At 35.1% G+C, this 22,168-nt stretch overlaps 1 protein-coding gene across 9 annotated transcripts in view; it reads left to right on the top strand.

The window, feature by feature from the left end:
- Window positions 1–22,168, top strand: part of EPB41L2 (erythrocyte membrane protein band 4.1 like 2) — a 108,037-nt gene that overhangs the window by 59,005 nt on the left and 26,864 nt on the right. For all 9 annotated transcript variants that reach the window (XM_084512826.1, XM_084512828.1, XM_084512833.1 and 6 more), the window contains 7 exons: window positions 3,617–3,659; window positions 10,963–11,038; window positions 12,339–12,557; window positions 13,017–13,104; window positions 14,623–14,775; window positions 16,379–16,476; window positions 20,392–20,564. In XM_084512826.1, coding sequence (XP_084368952.1) covers window positions 3,617–3,659; window positions 10,963–11,038; window positions 12,339–12,557; window positions 13,017–13,104; window positions 14,623–14,775; window positions 16,379–16,476; window positions 20,392–20,564 — 850 coding nt within the window. The remainder of the gene's footprint in view (window positions 1–3,616; window positions 3,660–10,962; window positions 11,039–12,338; window positions 12,558–13,016; window positions 13,105–14,622; window positions 14,776–16,378; window positions 16,477–20,391; window positions 20,565–22,168) is intronic.

Raw genomic sequence — 22,168 nt, 5'->3', positions numbered from 1 at the left:
AACAATTTGCATTTTATGATCACTAGATTGGAGATAAGGGAATCTGTGGTGATGTACAAAAGGCTAAGGAAGACAAAAGGATGTATAATAATTTAAAGCCCCCCAAAAAATAATCCCCCCATCCCCCCAAAAATAGGTGACCCATTCCATCTCCTGATGTGCAACTGGTGTGGATGTGGGGCTCTGCCGCAGCTCTAAGTTGCAATTGCCAGATGAGCAGGAATACCCAGGTTTCCAAAAACGATTTTGAAAGCCTGGGCTTCAGCATGAGAGAGTTGAGCCCCCCCAACACCCAACTGCCATTTCCTTCATGCTTGTAAATATGAAATTGTATAGCTACACAGAATGGGATCAGTAAGATAGATGTATGGATTTTTGTTATTAAATGTACCTTTTTATACATGGATGAAGACCTTTTATATTGTTTGTAGAATGTTAAATACTTGTGGTATGTCTTTTTAATAGATCCTGTGCTTCTGTCTTAGCACTTTCACATCTCAACTTGCTTTCATTCTTTTCTAAGAAAAAATCATTTAACATCTCATGTATTGATTTAATTAATGGATGGGGATGAGGATGCTGATCAGTTGTGTTCAGCAATATCTGCTACAGAAAGCCTTGGAGCTTTTGCTGGTTTTAGGGGCTGGCCTTCTCGTTTGTTCACCTCACTGTATCAAGTCTGAATTCTTTTTTCATCTCAGTACCAGTTACTTCTGATACATTTTTTTCCAGTTATAACTATTGCCGCTTGATTGAAATGGAACAAATCTCTGACCTCCATCCCAGTCAGTACTAAATGCTGAATGATGTGTTTTCTCATTCTTATGCAGTCATCACAGCCACTCATTTAGGAGCCAGCTGTTGAGCTAGACAGCAGCTGTGGGGTGTGGAAACTCAATGCCAGGCACTCTTTTGAATTAGAGCTGCTCCCTAATGCACCATTGGGGTACCATTGGAGGAGGAGTCCCATTAACTTCTCTCTATGGGTGTTCTGTGCAGCTGGGAGAGATGTTATGTTTTCATATCAGACCAATTTTTGTTAGCTTTCATAGACATTTTAAAGCTATTTAGGTAAAGTTATGCATTAATGATTTTTTTGTGGCTTTACAAATGTTATATTTATTAGTTGAAAGTTTAGTTAGTGATTTTATTGCATTACACCCTCAAAAGTTCATGAATGCTTGATTCATGCTGTAATTGGTCTGCAAAAGTGTTAGAAAGCTTGTGCTCTTATGTTCTGGGCACCAGCTGGAAATCCTGCTTTTCTGGATTTGTACAAAATACTTCTGTGCTGGTAGAGAACATTTTGTTGTTCTTTGACAATTCATTACTTTGTCTTATCTATAACCTTACCATTCATAAATTAAACAAATAGATTTTTGCCTACTGGAGCAACGTAGCGTGCATACACTTTGTCTTTTGTGTTGAAAGACAGACCTGCCTATTCTGTGCTGAGGTCTATTTCAGGGTAGATTCTTCAATAGTGTTTGTTTTACTTGTAACAAAAGGCACAGATGCAAACCCTCCCCCCCCCCAAAAAAAAAAAATAAAAAATAAAAATTGCACATATAAAATGGAATACAAACATCTGATTTTATTTGATGGAACAGTAATGAAAGTTGGTGATGAAATCTGCTTCCAATAAGCCTGCTGCAGGTTTGGAAAATCAGAAAATGAGCTGTACTGAAAACAGTTTAATTTAAAGAAATGAATTCCTTTTTTAAAAAATATTATTCTCATTTTGCAACATATTCTGTTTTGTATGTTTCTTCTACTTTGTAAAAGTAGAGTTAAAAGTGCTTTATAGCACTGAAAATAACATACTCATGCATCCTAGTTTTCTGCTGTAATTGTCACACTATATAATTATTTGTTACTTTATACTACTTTTTGTCTAAAATTTAAGAGTTTAAGATAGTTTTAGTCCTCTTTGTAATCAGAGGAATATGGCTTTGTATCATTTGGGAATGGAGTTAATACCAAATCTGAAAAACAAGGATGATAACTGTAGCTGAAATGAAGCTGAAAGTCTCTGCTAAAATTTCTGAAGACTTCTCATGCCTTCCAAGGCCTGTCCTTGTCAAGAGTCTTCCAGCAGGTAGTATTTTTTTCTGATTCAAACAAAATGAATTTTATCCAGATTCTTTGGGAGGATTTTTTTCTTCCTTTATAACAATGTTATAGACTGTGTATCTCTGGAATCATCATAACTGTTATGAGATGTAGAGGTTGCAGGCTTCTTAAAGCAAGAAATTTGGAATTTGTGTTCCTGAGATGAACTTAATTTTGAGTTGGAAAGTGTGCAGTAAAGACTGATTTATATGGTTGTGGAAAACCATTATTGGTTTCTACAGTTTGTCATCACAGACTGAATGGTGAGTCACAGTGTATTCAATACCTGGTACTTGGCTAGGTTGGGCAAGAAAAACTGACAGATGCATCCTTAGCAACGTTTGTGCTGGCACTGAGGTCCCTGCTGACCTTGAGGTCCCTGCTGTTACCTGCAGGGGACTGTTGAAATGCAATTGTTGACCTTGACCTTGCAAGTTAGTTGCTAGCTCCTCATTACTCTGCACACTTCTCCTAATGAAACATACTAAGTTTGGCTGACAGACTGGCTGTGTGTGCATATGTGTGTATGTGTGTGTTCTTGTATATGTTTGTGTCTGTCTGTTTATGGGAAATAAACGTTCAAATGCTGTAAAAAATAAATGTTCAGTAACTGCAGTTAAAAGGCTTATATTTCTAGTCTCTTACTTGATCTGCTTTGCAATGTCTATGGGTAAAATTTGTAAACAGGTTTGTTTGAATTACAGATGAACGCATTACTGATTTCTCATTCTCAATTTTCAAAGTTATGTTTTTAGATGATCAGTCACAAAAAAAGTCTTTTGTTACTTATGCAATAGTAATTGAAAAGCTATAAGCTAACTTAATAGGTAGTACAAAATAGAGCAAAATATTCTTGGTGTTGAACATTTAATAGTGAACCACCTATATGGAAATTTTTCTTTATTTGCATTGCCTAAAATAGAGCAAAGCTTATAGTTTTGAACCTTGTGTATCAGCATTAACATCATACAAGTTAATAGAGAAACTTGCTTTGGGGAAGCTCTGAAAAAAGAAAATGAAATTTGATTATTTTTTTCCAAGCACCTTTGAATGTTATCAGAGCTGAAATGTATGTAATTTAAGACAAGTAACAGGAATAGTAGATCTCTAGAGATTAAGAGAAATCTCATCTTGATGACTTTATATGGGTGTGTAAGTGCTGGCATGTAGAGATGACGTAGTTGCTCATGAAGTCTGCTTATGCCAATAAAAGGAAAGAGACAATTGTATTTGTCAGATGTAATGTACTAGTCAAGACTATCCAATTTACAAAATTACAGGGCATAAATAGTCTAAAGCAATAAGACAAGCCATGAAGGCAGTGGCATTACACAGTATCATTTATGTGTATAGATGGGGAGACTTGCTAGCAAATCACAAGTTCAATTTTAGAAATTTCTGAGAAATTTTAAAGTAGAACAGAAGTCTAAACAATATGGACTTCAACTGCATTGTATGAAATTATCTTATCTCTGAAATTATTTTAAATGTTTATTTTTTTCAGAACTGGTTAGATCCTTCAAAGGAAATTAAGAGACAAATTCGAAGTAAGTACTTATTTATTTGGATGCAATGTTCCCTTTTTCTGCTCACACAAACTTTCTTCCTAAACTCAGTAGTCTGGATGTTGATTTAATTGCTTACACCATTAAAAATTTGTATCTGATGATGACATTCAGCCTTAGAACAAAAAGCAAAGCTTCTATTTCTGTCCACTGTCCAATAAGGAGAGAAAGGATCACTCAGACTTCTGCTGTAGAAGTTAATGACTGTAGTGGCTGCTGACCCAATTTTTTCTGTATTGCATTTGACTAATCAGTTAACATCTTTTGCATTCCAAAACAGTAGATGTTATTCAAATTTTGATGCTGATATTTGGGTTATGAGATGGAAAAAGTTAACTTGCAGAAATGGTCATGGTTGTTGCTGTAAGGCTTTCAAACTACAAAATAAGAATCAGTATGTCTTACAGAAGGTGCATATTTTTTAAACTGATTACTCCAGCACCATTTCAACAATGGAAATGGATTAGATAGCTTGGAACCTCATACGACTCCCTGGAACATTTGACTGGGAGTCGTTCCCAGTCAAGCCGTTCATATCTTTCTGCTTCCCTGATAAAGTATACACAGAATAACTTATTTTACTCTGTTTCCATACAAGTCTGTTAAGTACTTCACTTGGCATGTAGCTTTTGTAGTAGACAGGAGCAAATGGTGAGTATATTCAGGAAATACTCTTTCTGGGTTCAAATGTCTCAAAATATGTAGCCACTATGAAAGGCTAGACAACTTTTAACTAACACTCTTCTCATTGTTTTATGTGCTTGGGGCCAATATGATTTCCTTTTAATGTTTTTGTTGGTGTTTTTTTTTTTTTTTTGGTAGAAACATTATTTTTAAGCGTCTGACAGGAAATGTAAGTGGGGGGAGAATGCAAATTTTATGAAGAGGTGATAAGACTTGCATGTCTACATTTCCAATGCAACAAGAATGTTACTTAAACTGACTTTGATCTCTTTTGGGGCATGTGATCCAGTGGGAGTACTTGCAATAAAGAACAGCATTGTGATAACTACAGCGGTTAACAAGAGATTTCTTTACTATTTCTAACTTCTTTGTAAGGCAACGCTTGCATTTTCCAAAAATGGTAGTGGTGTTAATTCTGTTTCCTTTAGGCCTTTCCTAATTGGTGAAATCCTTTACTGTGTTGAGGAAGGTGTATTTTTCATTTCCAATGAAGAAATTAAAGTTACAGAAGCTTCATTGATGACTTTTTTGATCTAATATGCTGTTGTATAAACAAACTAGTCCAATTAAAATGGTGAATGTGTTTGCATGCTTATGCAATTGCAGAAGCCATCTGCAATTGTCCTTTTAATAATGGAAAAGTTGCAATACTTATTCCATAGAAATGTGAGGTCTTCAGTTAATATATATATATATTAGTTGTCAAAATATGTGGTTAATGGCTGGTTTTAAGATTTTAATATTTGACAAAAGACTGAGGACTTTGTACTTTCCATGTTACTGTCTTCAGTAGTGATCTGCATGCTATAGAGCATCATTTACAAGTATGATGAATCTGAAACGCAAGGATTGTCCTGATATTTTTTTGGATGCACTACATAATTTTCTTAACTGTGTAGTATGTACTCCAAAAATATTTTAAGGGAATCTGATTTTTCATACAACATGAAGACCTGTTTCTATATTGGAGGTCAAGTCCAGTTTCTTCAATTAAGCATCACACTTGAAATTTTTTCTCTGGTCTGTAGCATTTCTGAGTCCATAGGCATACTGCATGAAGTAAACAACCAAGTGAACGCCATTTCGAAGGTTTCTACGATGAAACTTGCTTACACTGATTTGCAAGTAATGAACACACTGTTAGTTGTGTTCTTTGTAATCACTGTATTAAAATTTCCAGTTATTGGAATGTACTGTGAAAGCAAATTTTCTCTCTCAACTATGTGGGTATTGAGTAATGAGGTTTTTCTTTGTTTCAGGCTTAGTTCTAGTCAAGAATAGATATCTTATGTACAAAAGAATATTCAGTTAAAAATATGTATTTAAGATATCTGTAAAACCTACTAGCCCATTCAGAATGAGGAAACTCATTTCCTTTTCTCATGTATAGCAAAAACTGAAGCACTAACATGCTGGATGAGCATGTGTGGACAAATACATCGATCTGAACACTCAAAGGTGTTGAATTTGGAAGTGGAGTTCAGCATGTCAGTTTTCAACTTAATATTTGTAATAATCTCTCTTACATGTGAGCAGTACCAATATTCCACATATGGGGCACTTGTGTACCACCCTGGGGAAGATGAAAATAGAATCCTGTAGTCTCCAGCAAGTCACAGTCTGCATCAGGCTGTCTGTTGCTGAGATTCAGGGTTCCCAGGCTTTGTGATCTGTCATTTATTCACACTGTCCTTTGGCTGGGCAATTATATTGGACTTCAGCAATTACCCATATACCAATGTTGCTGTAGCTAATGAACTTGGTCCACAAATTACTCTCTCCTTTCTCAAGGCTATGAAGGTGGCAAAAAACTTGTTTGGCTTCACTCAGCCTGATCTCTTCAGACAAATTAATTCATGACCTTTTTTAAACTCATGTAATTGGATATCCACTGGCATATGATAAAACCTCTAATTACTTCAATTACGGACAGGTATGACATTTCTGTCGCTAGCTTGGAAACTGATACATCCAAAGTGGATTCAGACTTTCACAGAACTTAGAGCTTCAGCCCTTGCATATAGTGAAGGGACAAACAGTAGCCACTGACTTTGGAAAAGCCAAATCCCAGATTTCATGGAGGGTATGGTGTTTTACCTTTATATGAAACTTAATATGAGGTTTTTTATCTATGCAAGATGTGGTACATGCAGTTTGTATATAGCACATTCAATTCAGTTTTGAGTTTTTTCTGAACTCATTCTCAGTGTAACAGAATTGAATAAGCCACATAAAGCTGGTTTTTACTGTAGTATTAATTGCCATTGAAGATCAATCTCTTGTCTTCAGTTTAAATGTTCACAGTTATATTGTGGGCAAAGGTTAGAGATGTGAATATGTAAACAATCTGGCTTTTGTCATGAGAGTACTTAGCTGGAAACATTTTTAGGAACTTATTGCTGTACCCAGAATGTGATCTAATTTCACCTAAGGTAACAACACTAACAACACTTGTCTTCTGAACCTATGGGCAATTTCAGGAGGTGAGGCATTGCATTCTGAAATAGGAACCTAAGAGGTGAACCAAACCAGTTTTTGTAAATGCCTATTTTCCTTCATTACAGATGCATAAATTTCAGCAGTCAAGGGTTGAATGAAACCCTGTCTACTAGCATCAAAAGAGATAAGCCATTGTGATACAAAAGTTGTTTTTCTTTTAGAAAGGAATGATTAGCTTGAAGACAAACTTGGCTTGCTTTTCCCTTGTTTCAGTTTAACTGTTGAGGGGAGTGAGGGAAATTCCCTGTAATATTCTGGAAGTAGATTAGAACAGATACAATAATACAGCTACAATATTTAAGGTAGCTGGTGGCAAATCTTGGGCTTTAAATTTTGCTCTTTATTCATGTTGAAGATTGTTCTCAACATCTTTATTGTTTATGGGCATCCAGTCATTCACACTGGGGAACTTTAAAATAGACAAATGTGTTACTGAGCTTGTCCTTGAGACACGTGTAGCCAACAATTAAAGTAGTTCTGGGAATACCATGAAGTTGAAACAGAATTTTGACATTCTTGGTTCTGTAGCATATTCTGCAGTAAAAGTTAAACGTCTGAACTGCTCAGGAAAGAGGATAAGAAAAGATAATGATATGATTAAATGTGTGTATTTTCACAGTAGACCAAACGGTGATAAATTAATAAATAAAATTCTGTGAGAACAGTATGATGTGAATTTAGAATTTTGCAACACTGTGTACTACCACATTTTACACTTTGTACTTAGTGTGAAGGGAAGTTAGAATTCATTAAGGAAAAGGATTGCATTTTAAATATACAGCTCTGATTTTATTGCCGATAAAACATGGCAAGCTCAGGTTAAAAAAGTGTATATATGTATATGCAAGGTCACTTTAAAGAAATAGATATAATAAAATAAGCTAAATAACTATATATGTGTAAAACTTGGAGCTAACTTTGAAGCTTATCACACTAGAATCTAGTAGTGAAGACCAATAAGCACTGTGCTCAGGGAAGAGTTGTCCTGTGGAAGTGTTCCTACATGTCTGCTAGCTATAAAAATTGTTTTGCAGTTTAGAGATGTCTGAGTTTGTGAGCTGCATCTTGTTGGTCCAAAAAGGTTTGGCTGCACTCTGGTTTTGTTGATGCAACTTTGAAAATGTGGGCTAGTTGTACAGCTGCTATATTGCTCTGATTCCCTGGAAGGTAATTTAAGCTATATTATAGAAATAATTTTCTTATCTTTATGGGGCATTGGACATCTGCCTGTGACTAGGACAGATGAACTGCTCACACAGTACCCTGAAAATGTTAGCTGAGAGACAGGAATCACAAGTAAAAGCTATAAATGCCTTCACTAGACTAAAAACTCACTGATTTCCAGTGTGAATGGGATGAATCATGTTAATTGTATGTTGTTAGCTGGTTAGTTATTGCATTCTTTTTCTCAAAGAATGTGCCTAAAGCTGCCACAGAAGCATTTTTGAGGTAACAAACCCTCTAGAAAAGAATTTGACATTTCTGTAGCACATACTATAAACATTAAGACAGAGAGCCTTATCAGGAACAGAATGCTAAATATCACTTTAATATCAGTTTTTTTTTTGTTTTTGCTGTGAATTCAAAGTGCCAGTTATAGCACGCGTTTTTGTGTGAAGACAGTTGTTTGTGTGCCTCTGTTATGTGGCTACAAACAGTATGCTGTATTGAAGTATAAATATAGCCTGTATAGTACGCTTTCTGGTCTATGTTCTGAGGATAAATGTGTTTTCAGAAATCAGGTAAAATATCAGGTCATCAGCTGTCCAGAAATTACTTAGTAGCAAGTCAACTACAACACTTTTTCTATGGATTAGTTATAGGAATTAGTATGAACATACGATTTTTTTTATGTAGTCTGTAGATTCAGAGGATTTGTGCTCTTTATAGCTTTTAGAAGATTTTTTCTTTTTTTTTTTTTTTTCTTTTCCAGCAGTGTCTAGGTCTCCTTGTTACAGAGCTTTCTGAAAGCTAACAGTAAAAATGCTGACAAAAAAAGAAATAGGTTAAGGCCAAATTCATCTGATTAGTTGAATTGTAGTCTTAGACCAGTAAAAATTCCTTCACATCAGGAAACTTTGCTCCATGCCAGGATAACATTGTCTGGTTGCTACCTGTGAGGAAGGACACATCTTCCTTTCATCTTTCCTGCTCCAACCTCCTCCACAGCCCCTGTTAACATAACTCTCCCTAAACACTGTTTGCATAGGTATTTTTGGCCCAATTGCATCTTGTCATCAATTTGGTTTACTTAATATTAGCATTAAATGATGCTAATATCCTTGAAAACAGATCAGTCCACTTTCATCATTTATTCCAGATTTAATTCTGTTTATTCATAGTATATGTATAAATCATTGTTAGAAATGTAAATTCTCTTCATTCTGTCTTGCATTAGATAGCAATAGATAATGGAATGAGGCGTATCTTAGCTAAATCAGTGCTATGTGTACATCAGATAAATTAGGCTTTCTCATTCAAGGAGATGTGCCTTATTTTGTAAGCCAAGCTTTCATTGTCCTAGCAAATAATTAACTGGGAACATGTAGATATATTAAATCCCTGCACTCCCTAAAGGAAATAGTGACTTAGCAGCCAGGGAGGATGAGGTTCACAGTTACGCAGACTTACGCAGAAGTTAAAATGCTACAGTGAATAGTCACGTCTGAAAATATGAAGTAATTTTTGAAATGTTAAAGTACATATTTTGACACAAAGCATCTTTTCACTTCTAACAGCTGTGAACTTATTATTCCTTTACTTTTAGGAAAACAACCTTAAGCAAAATATTAGCACCTGCAGCATAATTTTGGAAATGGCATTTTGGTCATTTATTTTTTTAAATAGACAATTTTTTCTGAAGCATGATTTATCTGAGTATGGCAGCTTTTTGAAATCTTATTTAAGGTTCAAAAGTAATTGTTAACAAGGCTTATAGAATAATTACCTCTTTTTTACCAATGGTAATTTTTAAGTCTTTCACCAAAAGTATTAGTTGCCTTAAGAGAAAAGGGTGAGAGGAAGACAAACGTACTAGTTAATTTTACTGATAATAACTTCTATTTCTTATCTTTCATCGTTACTTTTGGCAAATCTACATCGTAGCTTTACCGTCCTTATGTCTGGCAAGATATGATAAAGCCCAACTGCTTTGAAGCAGCATACAAAAACAAACAATTCAGTTCTTTTTCTGGATTTCTATTTTAGGATTTTCTTTTGTGTGTCTGCATTACACTAAATGAAATGTTTGAACTCGGAAACTTCTACTTATGTTAAATTGTTATTACTTTCCAATTAACATACTTCTCTTGCACATAGTATTATAACAGCAACATTCTTAGAATGGATTTTCATTATTTAAGTGACTTAAATGTTCAAGATTTGAAAGCTGTTTTAGAACTAGAGCTATGATTAAAAGCAGAATTTTATGCTTTGTCAAACTATTTATCTAGTTTAAGTGCTTTTGTATTTAAGATAGGCAATTACAATTTTCATATGTGAATTTAAAAAAATATAATTGCTATTATAGCTAAAGGTATTATTGTTTAAGAAAAATTATTTTAAAGGAGAAATAGCTAATATTTTTGTCTTCCGTGCATTCAGTATGAATATGAATAGTTTACTTATTGTCTTCGTATGCAATACAGACTTCATATTGACATCTCAAGTTCATAGTTACTGTACAGTCTTTCAAACTACAATCAGTTTAAACATGGAGATCACTAGCCTTGAAAGAGTTGGAAATAAATGCAGATTTAGTGCGAACAGCTATTTATGTTTGAACACATAATATCTGGTTATATATTATGGTAGTTTTCAAATTAAAACTTCTGATGTTTACACAGCTTACTGTTAACATTTTAAAAATTAGTTTTTAACATGTTACATTTTTCTTTCACTCTGTTCATTCTGTGTATACCTGATAATGGAAAATAATGTATGGTTCTTACTAATATACTCTAAAAAGAGAAAGAACTTTCCAATATTTTCAAGGTTTCAGTGATCTAAAATTTATACAACTGCCTTATTTTCTTCAGTAAAGTTCTTTGCTTGCTTGCTTCAACAGTTTTGAGATTACCAATCAGATGTTTTCCATATTTAGGTTTACCTTGGCTGTTCACCTTTAATGTGAAATTTTATCCTCCGGATCCTTCACAACTGACTGAAGACATCACTAGGTATGTACAGTTCATAATTTTAAACTTAAAAATTATTGCTATTTAATCAAAATAGGCTTCATAAGTTTCTGGATGCCAGAACAGGTTCTATTACTGTAGAATGCTCATATCAACTACTTTTTGGAGTATAAACACAAACTTGTCCCTTGGCATGGAAGGCATCTTGAGGAAGCAGGAGTACCTAGCAGGGTATTTCTCAAAAAGAACAAGAGGCCTTTGTTTCTTCAGAAAGAAAAATTTAATGATAAGTTGAGATATAATATGAGGAGAATGCAGGAGGGGGAGATGAGATCATGTACGAAGGAAGACAGTGGTTTATTTTTGGGCTGTTGCTTTATTATAGAGTACATGAGGGTATGGGAGTGTTGTTTTGGAGAGCAAAGCTTAAGGGACATAAGGTAATTCAGTTACCTAAGATTGTTGAAAATGTAGCTTTTCTAGTTTTAGTAAAACCATAAAACATGTAAATAATTACGTTGCTTAGATGGCAATGGAATAAGATCTAATGAGATGTAAGAACTAAGTACTTTCTAAGCACCTAAAATACAGCATTGTAAGACTAACATAAGCAGTGTAGGCAATTGGCTCACTTTGTCAGGAGTTATGGCAAACCTAAGCACTTTGTTTTAATTTCGAGTTGGTTAATTCTGGTGAGGTGGGATATGTCATTACATACTGCATTTAATCAGTTCTCTACACAAAATAAGATAGCTATGTGAGTCTGTAGTTGATATATTACTACAAATAAGCTAAGACACTTAGTATGCAGTGTATTTCAACTGTCTGTTTAGTTTGAAAGTTTTCAGTGTCAATTGGCATTTGAATTGCGTGTTCAACTGGTAAAGCGTTTTTATGATTATAGCTTAAAGTGAAATTCCTTAAAATTTGAACTTGTAAAACTTTTTTTTTTAATTAAATATCTGTGCTAGGGCATGATGTCCCCTGATTGTTAACTTGTTATATTTGGTAGAAGACTATGTGCAGTACTAGAAATAGTAAATTCTAATATATACATCGTTTAAGGAAGGCAGGTATGGTTTCAGTAATGATACAGATTTCTTCTGTTACATTACTTGATGAGCTAATGACTGTGGAAGTGAAACCAATTTACTATGTAATAATGACCTTCAAAATAAGGTGTAACAAATTATTAGTGTATTGGATTACTTTAAAAATGTTTATGATCACATGTATCAGAGAAATTCTGCTTTATCTTATATATATATATATATTTTAATTGGTAACTCTTCATCTGTTCACGTTTTTCATCCCATTCCCCCTCCTTTTCTTTGTCTTGCAGATATTTCTTGTGCCTACAGCTTCGCCAGGATATTGCTTCTGGTCGACTGCCATGTTCTTTTGTGACTCACGCCCTCCTTGGTTCATATATCCTGCAGGCTGAAATGGGTGATCATGACCCAGAGGAGCACCACGGTGACTACATCAGTGAATTCCAATTTGCACCCAATCAAACTCAAGAAATGGAGGAGAAAGTAGCTGAGCTACACAAAACACACAGGTCTGTCAGATACAGCGTGATGAAATTAAATCATGCTGTCATGTTCATTACCGTTTCTCTTAAGAGCTTATAAACTGCTAAACTGAGGCCTTTTGTTGTTCTGTAAGTCTTTTGCTACGTAACAGGAGCTTCTTAATCCCATGCATTTCAAAATGTCGATTTGAAAATAATAGCTTCACTAAGATATCAGAAGAGATCATTTGGAGAAAATATTTTATCCAAGCATATGAATTAGTTGTCCAATTCATGACAATGTAGACCTAAAAAATATTTTGGAAGAGTGAATATGGAAACCTAAATTAAAGTAATATAACTGCTCTGAAAGAACAGTTCTGCTTTACATTGAAAATGCTATTGATACCATACAAACTGACATTTTTCTGTGTCTGAATTGCAGGATTCCCGTTTTGATTCTTTGTTCTTTGGACAATAAACTCAAGGTTTGTTTTTTGGTTTTAGGGGCTTGACTCCAGCACAGGCGGATTCCCAGTTCCTAGAAAATGCTAAGAGACTTTCCATGTATGGAGTGGATTTACATCATGCCAAGGTATCAGGGTTTGATTTGGTTTTCAAATAATGCTTGGTATTAAAGAGAGTAGTGTATGCTTGATTTGAAAGTGTTTGGATCCTCAGTGCTTTCATATGAGCCTTTTATCTCATGATAACTACTCAGTTAACAGCTTTGACATTCTTAAAATCTATTTTAAGTTGAGTTTTATTTAATGCGTAGACATAAGTGCATCCTAGAAAGAATATTCTAGAATATTTTAAGTAGATTTTAAGCATCTGGTCTTTGGATCAAAGAATATGTAATTATTTCTGAAATTCCCCAAGAGTTAGAAATGACGAGTATGGGTGGGAAGAGGTCTTGGGGGGGGGAGGGTGCTTTTCAGAGGCTTTTCTTTTTCATCCCTTTGGATGAGTCAAATCAAAACTGCATTTCTATTAGGATTTTTAATGTAAAAATCCAACAAGCCAACTAACCCTCGCTCCCCTTTCAGTCCCTCCTGGAAATCCAGAGCCTCAAATGATGAGGAAAATTAATGCATTGTAAGTGTATCAGTCCTATATATATAAAGAAGAAAACCAAGACTTTAAAATACTGGAGATGGACTCCTACAGAAATTTTATGCACTTACATTTGCAATTTTCCACAGACTACATCTTGTGTTCTCTTAGAAACACTTGAAAGAAATATGCTTACATTTTTATTCACGTACATTAAATATGTCTGGAATATTTATTCATTTTCTAATACAAGTGCAGTATGGCAGTTCACTTGGTCTGAAGCACTTCAAGAACTTGCATACTTAAGAGTTTTATTGAGCTTTCCTTTGCCATAGTGAAGTATCCGAAAGAACTGCTGTTTGCCAGGGTCCACTTGCAGCTAATTGTTATGCCAGTGAAGCAACACTTAATGACAGTGTTGGCATTTGATGTAGTTGATTTGTTTTTTGTGAGGACATGTTACGCCATATTACTCTGCAGCAGTACAGTATATCCAGGCCTTATCAGTAAGTGTTTGGTTATGTAGCTTGCTGGACTGGCATCAAATGCTGTCAGTAGCATAGAATGCTAAGAAACCTTGTGTGACAGCGCTTTGATTGAAATGATTATGCTGATATTTCAGCCAGCTATCCATTGCTTCCTGTATCTTCTTTGGAATAGTAGGTGAATGTAAAAGATCACTGTCACCAACTTGCTCTGACATTCTTGTTGAAGAGATCTGTTCTTACTTTCACTTCTTTTAGTATTAGAAATCAAATCATCAGTACACCCACCGTACTTCTCGTAGTTGTTGGCTTTGTCCTTATTGACAGAATACCTAAATTTCCCAGAACTGTGGTAAGTGCAGATAGAGGAGTGCCAAATTACTGGAGTCCAAATCCTTTGTTATAAAATTGTTACACTTGGTTATTTCTTTAACAATCTCAATGTCACGGTCTTTCAAGTTTTAATATGAAATGAGTCCCATTTGCCTTCTTCCCTCAAGGTTTGCCTGAGATAATTACTTGTTTGGAATGTTAATAAAATGATTTTTATGGAATTGTCTCATACACGATAGGATTCTGAAGGTGTGGATATTATGCTGGGTGTATGTGCTAATGGACTGCTCATTTACAAAGATAGACTCCGGATCAACCGCTTTGCTTGGCCAAAAATTCTGAAGATTTCCTATAAGCGAAGTAATTTCTACATCAAAATCAGACCAGCAGAAGTAAGTAATACCTTTGTCTTGCCTTTTTTGTCTGATTATTTCTATCCAGCAACAGGAAAAACAGCCTCAGTTTTTACTAGGCATCCTGGAAGGCTTATGTTGGATTCGAGCAGAGTTTAAGAGGGTTTTATTTTTCTCATCAGATTCTACCGCTTGTATTAAACACTTCTGATGATTAATGAATGTGACTCCAGCACTTTTTTTTGGAGGGGAAAAGTAATAGATGCAATGCTGTAACTTATATTTAGTGCAGGTAAAGCTAGTTACACTGGCCACGTTTTTACAAAATTGCAGCCCCTAGGGAGAGTCAGCCTCTCTTCCTCTGTGGATATAATTGTTCACTAAATGTCAATGCCGCTAGTTTTATGGATGTAACCAAAGACCTGAGTTGTCCTGTAGAGAGCTCTAACTTCCTGTTAGCTGCTGCAGAAATACCGAATTCACCTTTTTTCACTTATCGTTGTGAGTTTATGGGAGTCAACGAAGGAGGGAGGTTTACATTTTGAGCACATTTTAACTGGAAATTCTTTGTAGAAAACAAAATGATGAACTCTTTAAAGTATATCCTAAAATGTTTAGGGTAGCTTTTGCTGTGTGAATAAATAAAGTAAAATATGTTAATGACCTTTCAGAGCTAAATGGAGGAAAAGGTTTGAATTTATTCCTGAATTATTCTAGGCAAGATATGTACTGTCTGCTAATCTCAAATTGAAATCCATTAAAACTTTAAATGGCAAGTCACCTTCCCACAGCCTTGTATAAAAGCAGACTACTTTATGCTGATACAAAATCAGCTGTAGTGCTTATAAATAATAGGCAAGTTTTAAAGATATATTTTTAAATCTATCTTAGTTTTAGTTCCCAGGTCTCTTAAGTGACCAAAAACAAATTAGCCTCTACACAATCTTATAAAGCTAACTCATCATTTCTCAAAGCATCTATTTTGTTTGCACACACTTAAAAGTTCACAGAGCAATTCCCAGACCCTGTTTTGTTGAAAAGGGATTTATTAAAGTACGGAACACTATCAGTTTGAAATCACTATAGTATTTTAGTGTAAACAGACTTCACATGAAATGACAGGAGCTGTGTTTAGCTTAAGTCTAATTGCCAGTAATGCAATACTTACATTGTACTTTTGTAACTTCTGGAAAACGTATGTATAAACAGATATATTTTTGCTAAAAAAAAAAAAGATATTTAATGAAATGGATTGGTAAGAGTGACACTGCAAAGTGGATTTCAAACTGGTATTGAATCCAAGGAAGATGTGCAGCACAACCTGCAGTACAATTTTTTCATTCAGTTTAAAAGTGTATTGGGCTGCTAGTCAGAAAATTAGCAAGGAATGCTGATGTATTTTTGGATTTCTCAGAAGAGTTATTAGTAAAGATAGGAAGTGATAATGTGTTTACTACCTGTCATGACTAGTCCTCCCAGTATAATTATATTAAAAGGCTAGAAACTGGTATTTTTGAAGTCTTACAAACTCTTATGACAGGAGAATTACTGCTTCTTACAGTAATGGAATTATCTGAACTCTGCCTTCCAGTTAATAGCTACGTTAAGGAAATGGGTTAATTTATTTGTGGATTCTTTCCAGCTGGAACAGTTTGAGAGCACTATTGGGTTCAAACTGCCAAACCACCGGGCTGCTAAAAGGTTATGGAAGGTTTGTGTGGAGCACCATACTTTCTTCAGGTAAATGATAATTCTCTTTCCCCAATTTTGCCAGGTATGCTCATATCTTTGAAAGGATATGAGGAAAGTTGAGAAGGTTTATCCCCTCTTTTCCCCTACTTCCTCCCTGTATTAACACCTCTTAGACAGAAGACATCCTGTGAGTCACTGACACGGAATTACTAGTTCTGAAGGTCTAAAGTACAAATAAGTGTCATTTAAACTTTCAGCATGCTACCAGTATGAAACTAAACTAGTAATCATACATAGTATTTACTGATAGATTACTTTTCAAAATGACAATCTAGAGAGCCAATAGACAAAATAAGCTGTGGGTTTGACAGTTAATCTTCATTCACTGCAGTTTTTTCAGTATCTTTTGCTGTTGAAGCTAAATGCTTACAGCTGAATTTTTGCTTGTTTATAAACTGGACTGAATTCACAGTCCATTCTTCAAAGAACAGCATGCTATTTATTTATGTAATAAACCCTAACTTAGAATCACAGAATATCCCAAGCTAGAAGGGACCCACAAGGATCGTTGAGTTGAACTCTTTGAGTCCCCTAAGGACCACCCAAAAAATTGGACCATGTGTCTGAGAGTATTGTCCTTTCATAGAAGCGCTTAGAATTTTCTCTGCATTTTTTCTCAGTAATTGCCAAATGCACAATTCTGAATCAATTATTGAAACTACGGTCTATTTGTCAATGACTACTTCAACAACAGAGTTGTTTCTTTCTACTTCCAGCATTGAGAAGTAATTTGAAAAATCTTTTTTTTTTTTTTTTTATAATAGCACAATCTCCATGAAGGAGTGCATGTACTCATGCAGCCTCAGGAGTAATAGATTTAGGTTGAATCTCTCATGCATTGAAGAGTCCTCAAATCTAGGTTTCTCACTGTAAAAAGGGCATGTAAAGGATTAAGCTTTCTCCTTCAGTAGGAGAACTCCTTACTAGACTTCTTAGTTAAGTTTATTAGCCTAAATAGCTCATCATTCTATATTTCTTCAAAAGTTGAAGTCTGCTTTGGCTGGTGCTGTCTGTTACCACAAATGGCATACAGTTCTTTTCTGCAATGGAAAGAACGTTAATGCTCTTCAAATAAATCATGCAGTGGCCTGCATGAACTATATTTCCTATTTTTACAATAATAAAATGGACCTAAATGGAGAAGAAAATCTTATGGAATTCAAAAATACTAAACTGAGAAATACCATTTTCAAATATAAAAGTTCTTAGGAGTATTAATATGTATCAGATAATCTTACTACAGAAATTCTGACATAATAAAATTAATTGGATTTCATTCCAATCAGAAGTGGCTTTTCCTAATCAGGCATGACATGATGACAAGAATTATGTAACATATACTTCAACCATTCTGTAAAATCCATATACTCCACTGATGTCATCAGATAGAAAATCCTCAAAACCTTTCATCCTGATTTAAAAACAGTAAAATAAATCCAGCTCTGTTTGTCTCCAAAGATAAACAGCAGAAGCAATTGCTACAGTGCAAGCTACAGTTTTTTTCATTTCATGTGTATTGCTTGTGTATACCACAGTAAATTGTATTAAATCTAGATTTACGTTTTTGGTTTCCAGACCTCCCAGCATGCCCTATATAACATTTTAAGAATCCTTGTATTATTCGTTTTTCCAGTATTTCAGTTTTTTCAAATAATAAATGCATTAAGATCCACCTTCTTTTTAAATTATGGGAAATTCATTGAGCATGTGAAGTTATTTATAGAAATTTGAAATGAACTATACTGAAAATGACAACTAAAAGGCACTGCATTTGTTTGTATCAGCTCAGCCTTACAGAATTCCAGTAATGTTTTATTACATTTATAATACATTATAAATGTATGTACATATACATTTATATTAGTTACATTAATCTTTTGAGATAAGCTTAGTTTGTAACTTTAGACCTTATCCAAAACATGTTTATAATTCTACTTTATGATGTTTTATTTGAACTTTTCAAGATAGCTTTAGTGTCCCCAGTATGTCTTAAAATGACGCAAACATACTCTTTAGTTACTTTTATGTAATTAAACTTGTAATACCTAAATAAATAAATAAATCAAATGCCCTTAATCAGAAAGTAACTATTTATCTCGTGTTTTCCACATTCAAAGATTAAAAGTTTTTCTCAGCAGGGTGGAAAACAAAAATGGCAGTCAATGCTGTAGCTTTGCCAAGACTGGGAAATAAAGAACAGAAGGAACATTGGAAAAACACTCTTAGCCTTTTTCCTCATAATACAGAATATATTCTCTTTTGGAAATAATGTGGAGAAATATATTTGTGACAAAGATTGCATAAGGCTGTTTTACAGAAGCAAGAAAAGTGAAACTCCAGATCCTTGTGACTTTGTTATATATGGCCTTAGTGCAGAGGGGTAGACTAGTCTGTCCTGAGAATTGTTTTCTTTTAAAATATGTTGGAACCCATTAGGATTCAGGTGCATGTGTTTGCATTGTAGGCATGTGTGATCAGATCCCTCTGGCTAGCACCCTGGCAAAGATATAAACTTCCTTCCTCTCTTAGAGAAAATGGTAGCCTTCTACCTCTTACCATTCTTTTTTGCAAAGTATCTGCAAACCCCCCAGTTTTGCTGAAATATCTTTAAAATGACTGTCAGTTTTCAGAACCCACTACTGGAAACTGTCTAAATGTATTCTGGATCTGATTCCACTGTCACAGATGTTCCCTGTGCAAATGGTTCAAAAGAATAGAACAAAGTCAGCATCCTATGTCTTTCTGGCACATCTGTGCCATCATAAATACAATAGGCATGGTAGTTGTTGGTTCTGCTTGAAAGAAGCTGATGTTCAGAGAGAGAATAGGACACGGATACCCCATGCTGGATAAGCGTGTATTTGCAGCACTATGTTGATTCAGGGGAAACATCAAATACCTTTCTAGAGAAACTGAGGCTGGGAAGAGTTATTACAGTGATGACTGTTGATCCATCAACAAGGATGGTACTGGGGGATACAGTACCCTCTGTGTTGAAGTTAATGGCTCAGGCTTCAAAAGTAGAAAGTAGAAGCAGTGAAGGTATAGATTAAGAACTAGAGGTCTTCATAATGAAATACAGGGAGGTTTAGAGGAACATCCCTTAAATTCATGTGGTGTCAAAAACTGGTAGAAAATTGCAGGATATCTCGTAGCAATTCTGCCAAACTGTTACTAGGAATTTCTCTGACATTGACTCCAACACTTAAGAACAAAGGTATAAACATATACATCCAGCATTAATACTACTCATAACTGAATCTTTTTTCACTCTTTTCATGATACGCCTTTTTTCCCCACTCTCCTTACGTACAGCAAGCATCAATTTACACAAATCTATAAACCGCAAAGTAAATACAGTGGGGTTTGAATCTAGCTTATTAAACTTCTTAGTGTTGAGTGACAGTTCTATATCCATCTGAACCTTCCCTCCCCTCCTTCATTCAGCCTGCTATGCAGCTTTGGGACACCATTCCCTCCCTAACTGTGAGGAGTAGCAGCTGCCATATTGGTACCTCTGAATATGCGGTGTGTATGGTTTCCCTTATAAGTAATGTTCTAAGGAGAAAGATCTGAGAGGTATGCCACATAAACCTGAACTTGCCTCAGCTATTCAGAAAAAAACACCATTTCATCTAGATAGTATGAGAAGATCAAGATTTTGCTGAGTTATACTGTGGAAAACATGGTAATTATCAGCAGCACTTCAACTCTAAATGCAAATACTAAATAATACTCTTTGGTTTAAAAGCTCTTCTCAGATTTTGATAAAATCACTACTTGAAATGCACAAATCATGCCTAGTGAACTAAAGCTGCGATATAATAAGTACTGTTAAAAGTACCTCATTACATAGATAAAATAAGGCCTTTATAATTGACTTTATACATGTTTGCTTTTTAGACTTCTATCACCAGAACAGCCTCCAAAAGCAAAGTTTCTAACCTTGGGTTCTAAGTTTCGCTACAGCGGACGTACACAAGCACAGACACGACAGGCTAGCAACCTCATAGACAGACCAGCTCCGTACTTTGAACGCACTTCAAGCAAACGTGTTTCCAGAAGTCTTGATGGAGGTATGAAATATGACACATTTTTCCAGTGTTTAATTATATTGTGTTGTCACTCTGATCTGAGTGACATTTAAAATTGTTGACATTGTGAATGCCTAAAATATCAATTGACAAGTTTGTCAATTTCTGTTTCTGATGGATTGAGTGAAGAGTAGTTACTTCTGTTACTTATATCAATAACATACTATATCAATTTTTTGGTTAAGCAGTAAGTTAAGGTACTGCCTAAATTGTATGGTACTGCAGTGAAAATATGAAGGATTCTAAATTGGACATATGCTTCAATACTCCAATCTGTTTTACTAGATAGGCGTGCATTATATGCTGTTGATTAGAATTGTATGGTCAGTGGCATTTTTGGGACCCTGGATTGGCCTGGGTGTGTCTCTCTGTGCCAAAGTAGAAAAGGCAGAGCAAGTACTTCCTTTTGGTTTTGTATAATTTTATTTAGTGTATTGCCATTCTGGTGTGCTTCTTAGTTACTTCTGTGTTCAGCCCACAAGCTTTCTGTTCAGCTTGTACGAATATCTAAAATGTGTGGTTACTGATATTTGGTCTCTGACTAAACAAAAATACCTTCTGATTTTCTTTAATGGAAACAGACAAAACAGACATATTTTGCAAAGGCACATATATTATTAGTAGGATGTGCAAGAGACATAGAAGCACATGCTTTACTCTAAATTACTTCTGAAAGATACAACATTTAAAAAATCTTTATAAAAATGAGTTTGACTTAAATTCAGGCATACACAACTTCACTAGGATAGAAGTGAACTGTAACAATGATGTGAGTTTAGCTACAATTAAGCTGTTAACTTTGCCTATTTTCTCCAGAAATGTATTACACAGAATATTTTTACTTTTCCAAATCTTCGTTCTCCTGTACTGGGGCAAATGAGCAAAGGACTCTTATTTGGGAAACCTACAGTTTGTTACCATCTGGAGGCCTAAGCAAAAATAAGAGGGAAAAGTGTGTGCTCTATTAGCTTGTGATGAGTAGCTAGCTTCTGATGAGTCCTTGTAGAAACCAAAAGACATTACATCAGTACAAACTGTCTGATTCAGTTTGTTTAATTTGGCTAGAAACAATTGCCCAACTCTAGGGATTGCTTCAGCAAGTCTTTCAGGGGATTTTTTGTGCTGTAATTTTTTTTAAACTATCATGCAAAATCAAGTCCTGTTCTTCCTTCAAGCAGTAGTCCAGATATAGGTCATTCATTGAGTGTATATTTGAAACTGGAGAAATCCTGGAAAGTGTACACTGAATCCCTGCCTCTTCTTTCTGGACACCAGCGTGTCCAGTACCACTGTTCCTCCCAAGTAACTGCAATTGAGTACTTCATCTCTCTGAGTTATTCTTAATACCCTCACTGCACCTTTGCTTGAGGGACCTCAGCATGCTGGAGAAATGGGCTGAAAGAAACAATAATGAAATTCAGTAAATATAAATGCAGAGTCCTGCATCTGAGGTGGAATTATACCATAAACCACTACATGCTGCAGGAGCGACTGCTTTGAAAGCAGCTTTGCAGAAAAAGATCTGGGGGCTCCCAGTGGACAAGCTGAATGTGAGAAAGCAGTGTGTGCTTATAGCAAAGATAGCA

The sequence above is a fragment of the Aythya ferina genome (assembly GCF_964211825.1).
Source record: "Aythya ferina genome assembly, chromosome: 3".
In the NCBI taxonomy this organism is placed as follows: domain Eukaryota; kingdom Metazoa; phylum Chordata; class Aves; order Anseriformes; family Anatidae; genus Aythya; species Aythya ferina.
The sequence above is the reverse complement of the archived record's forward strand: the minus strand, read 5'-3'. Positions and strand labels throughout refer to the sequence as shown.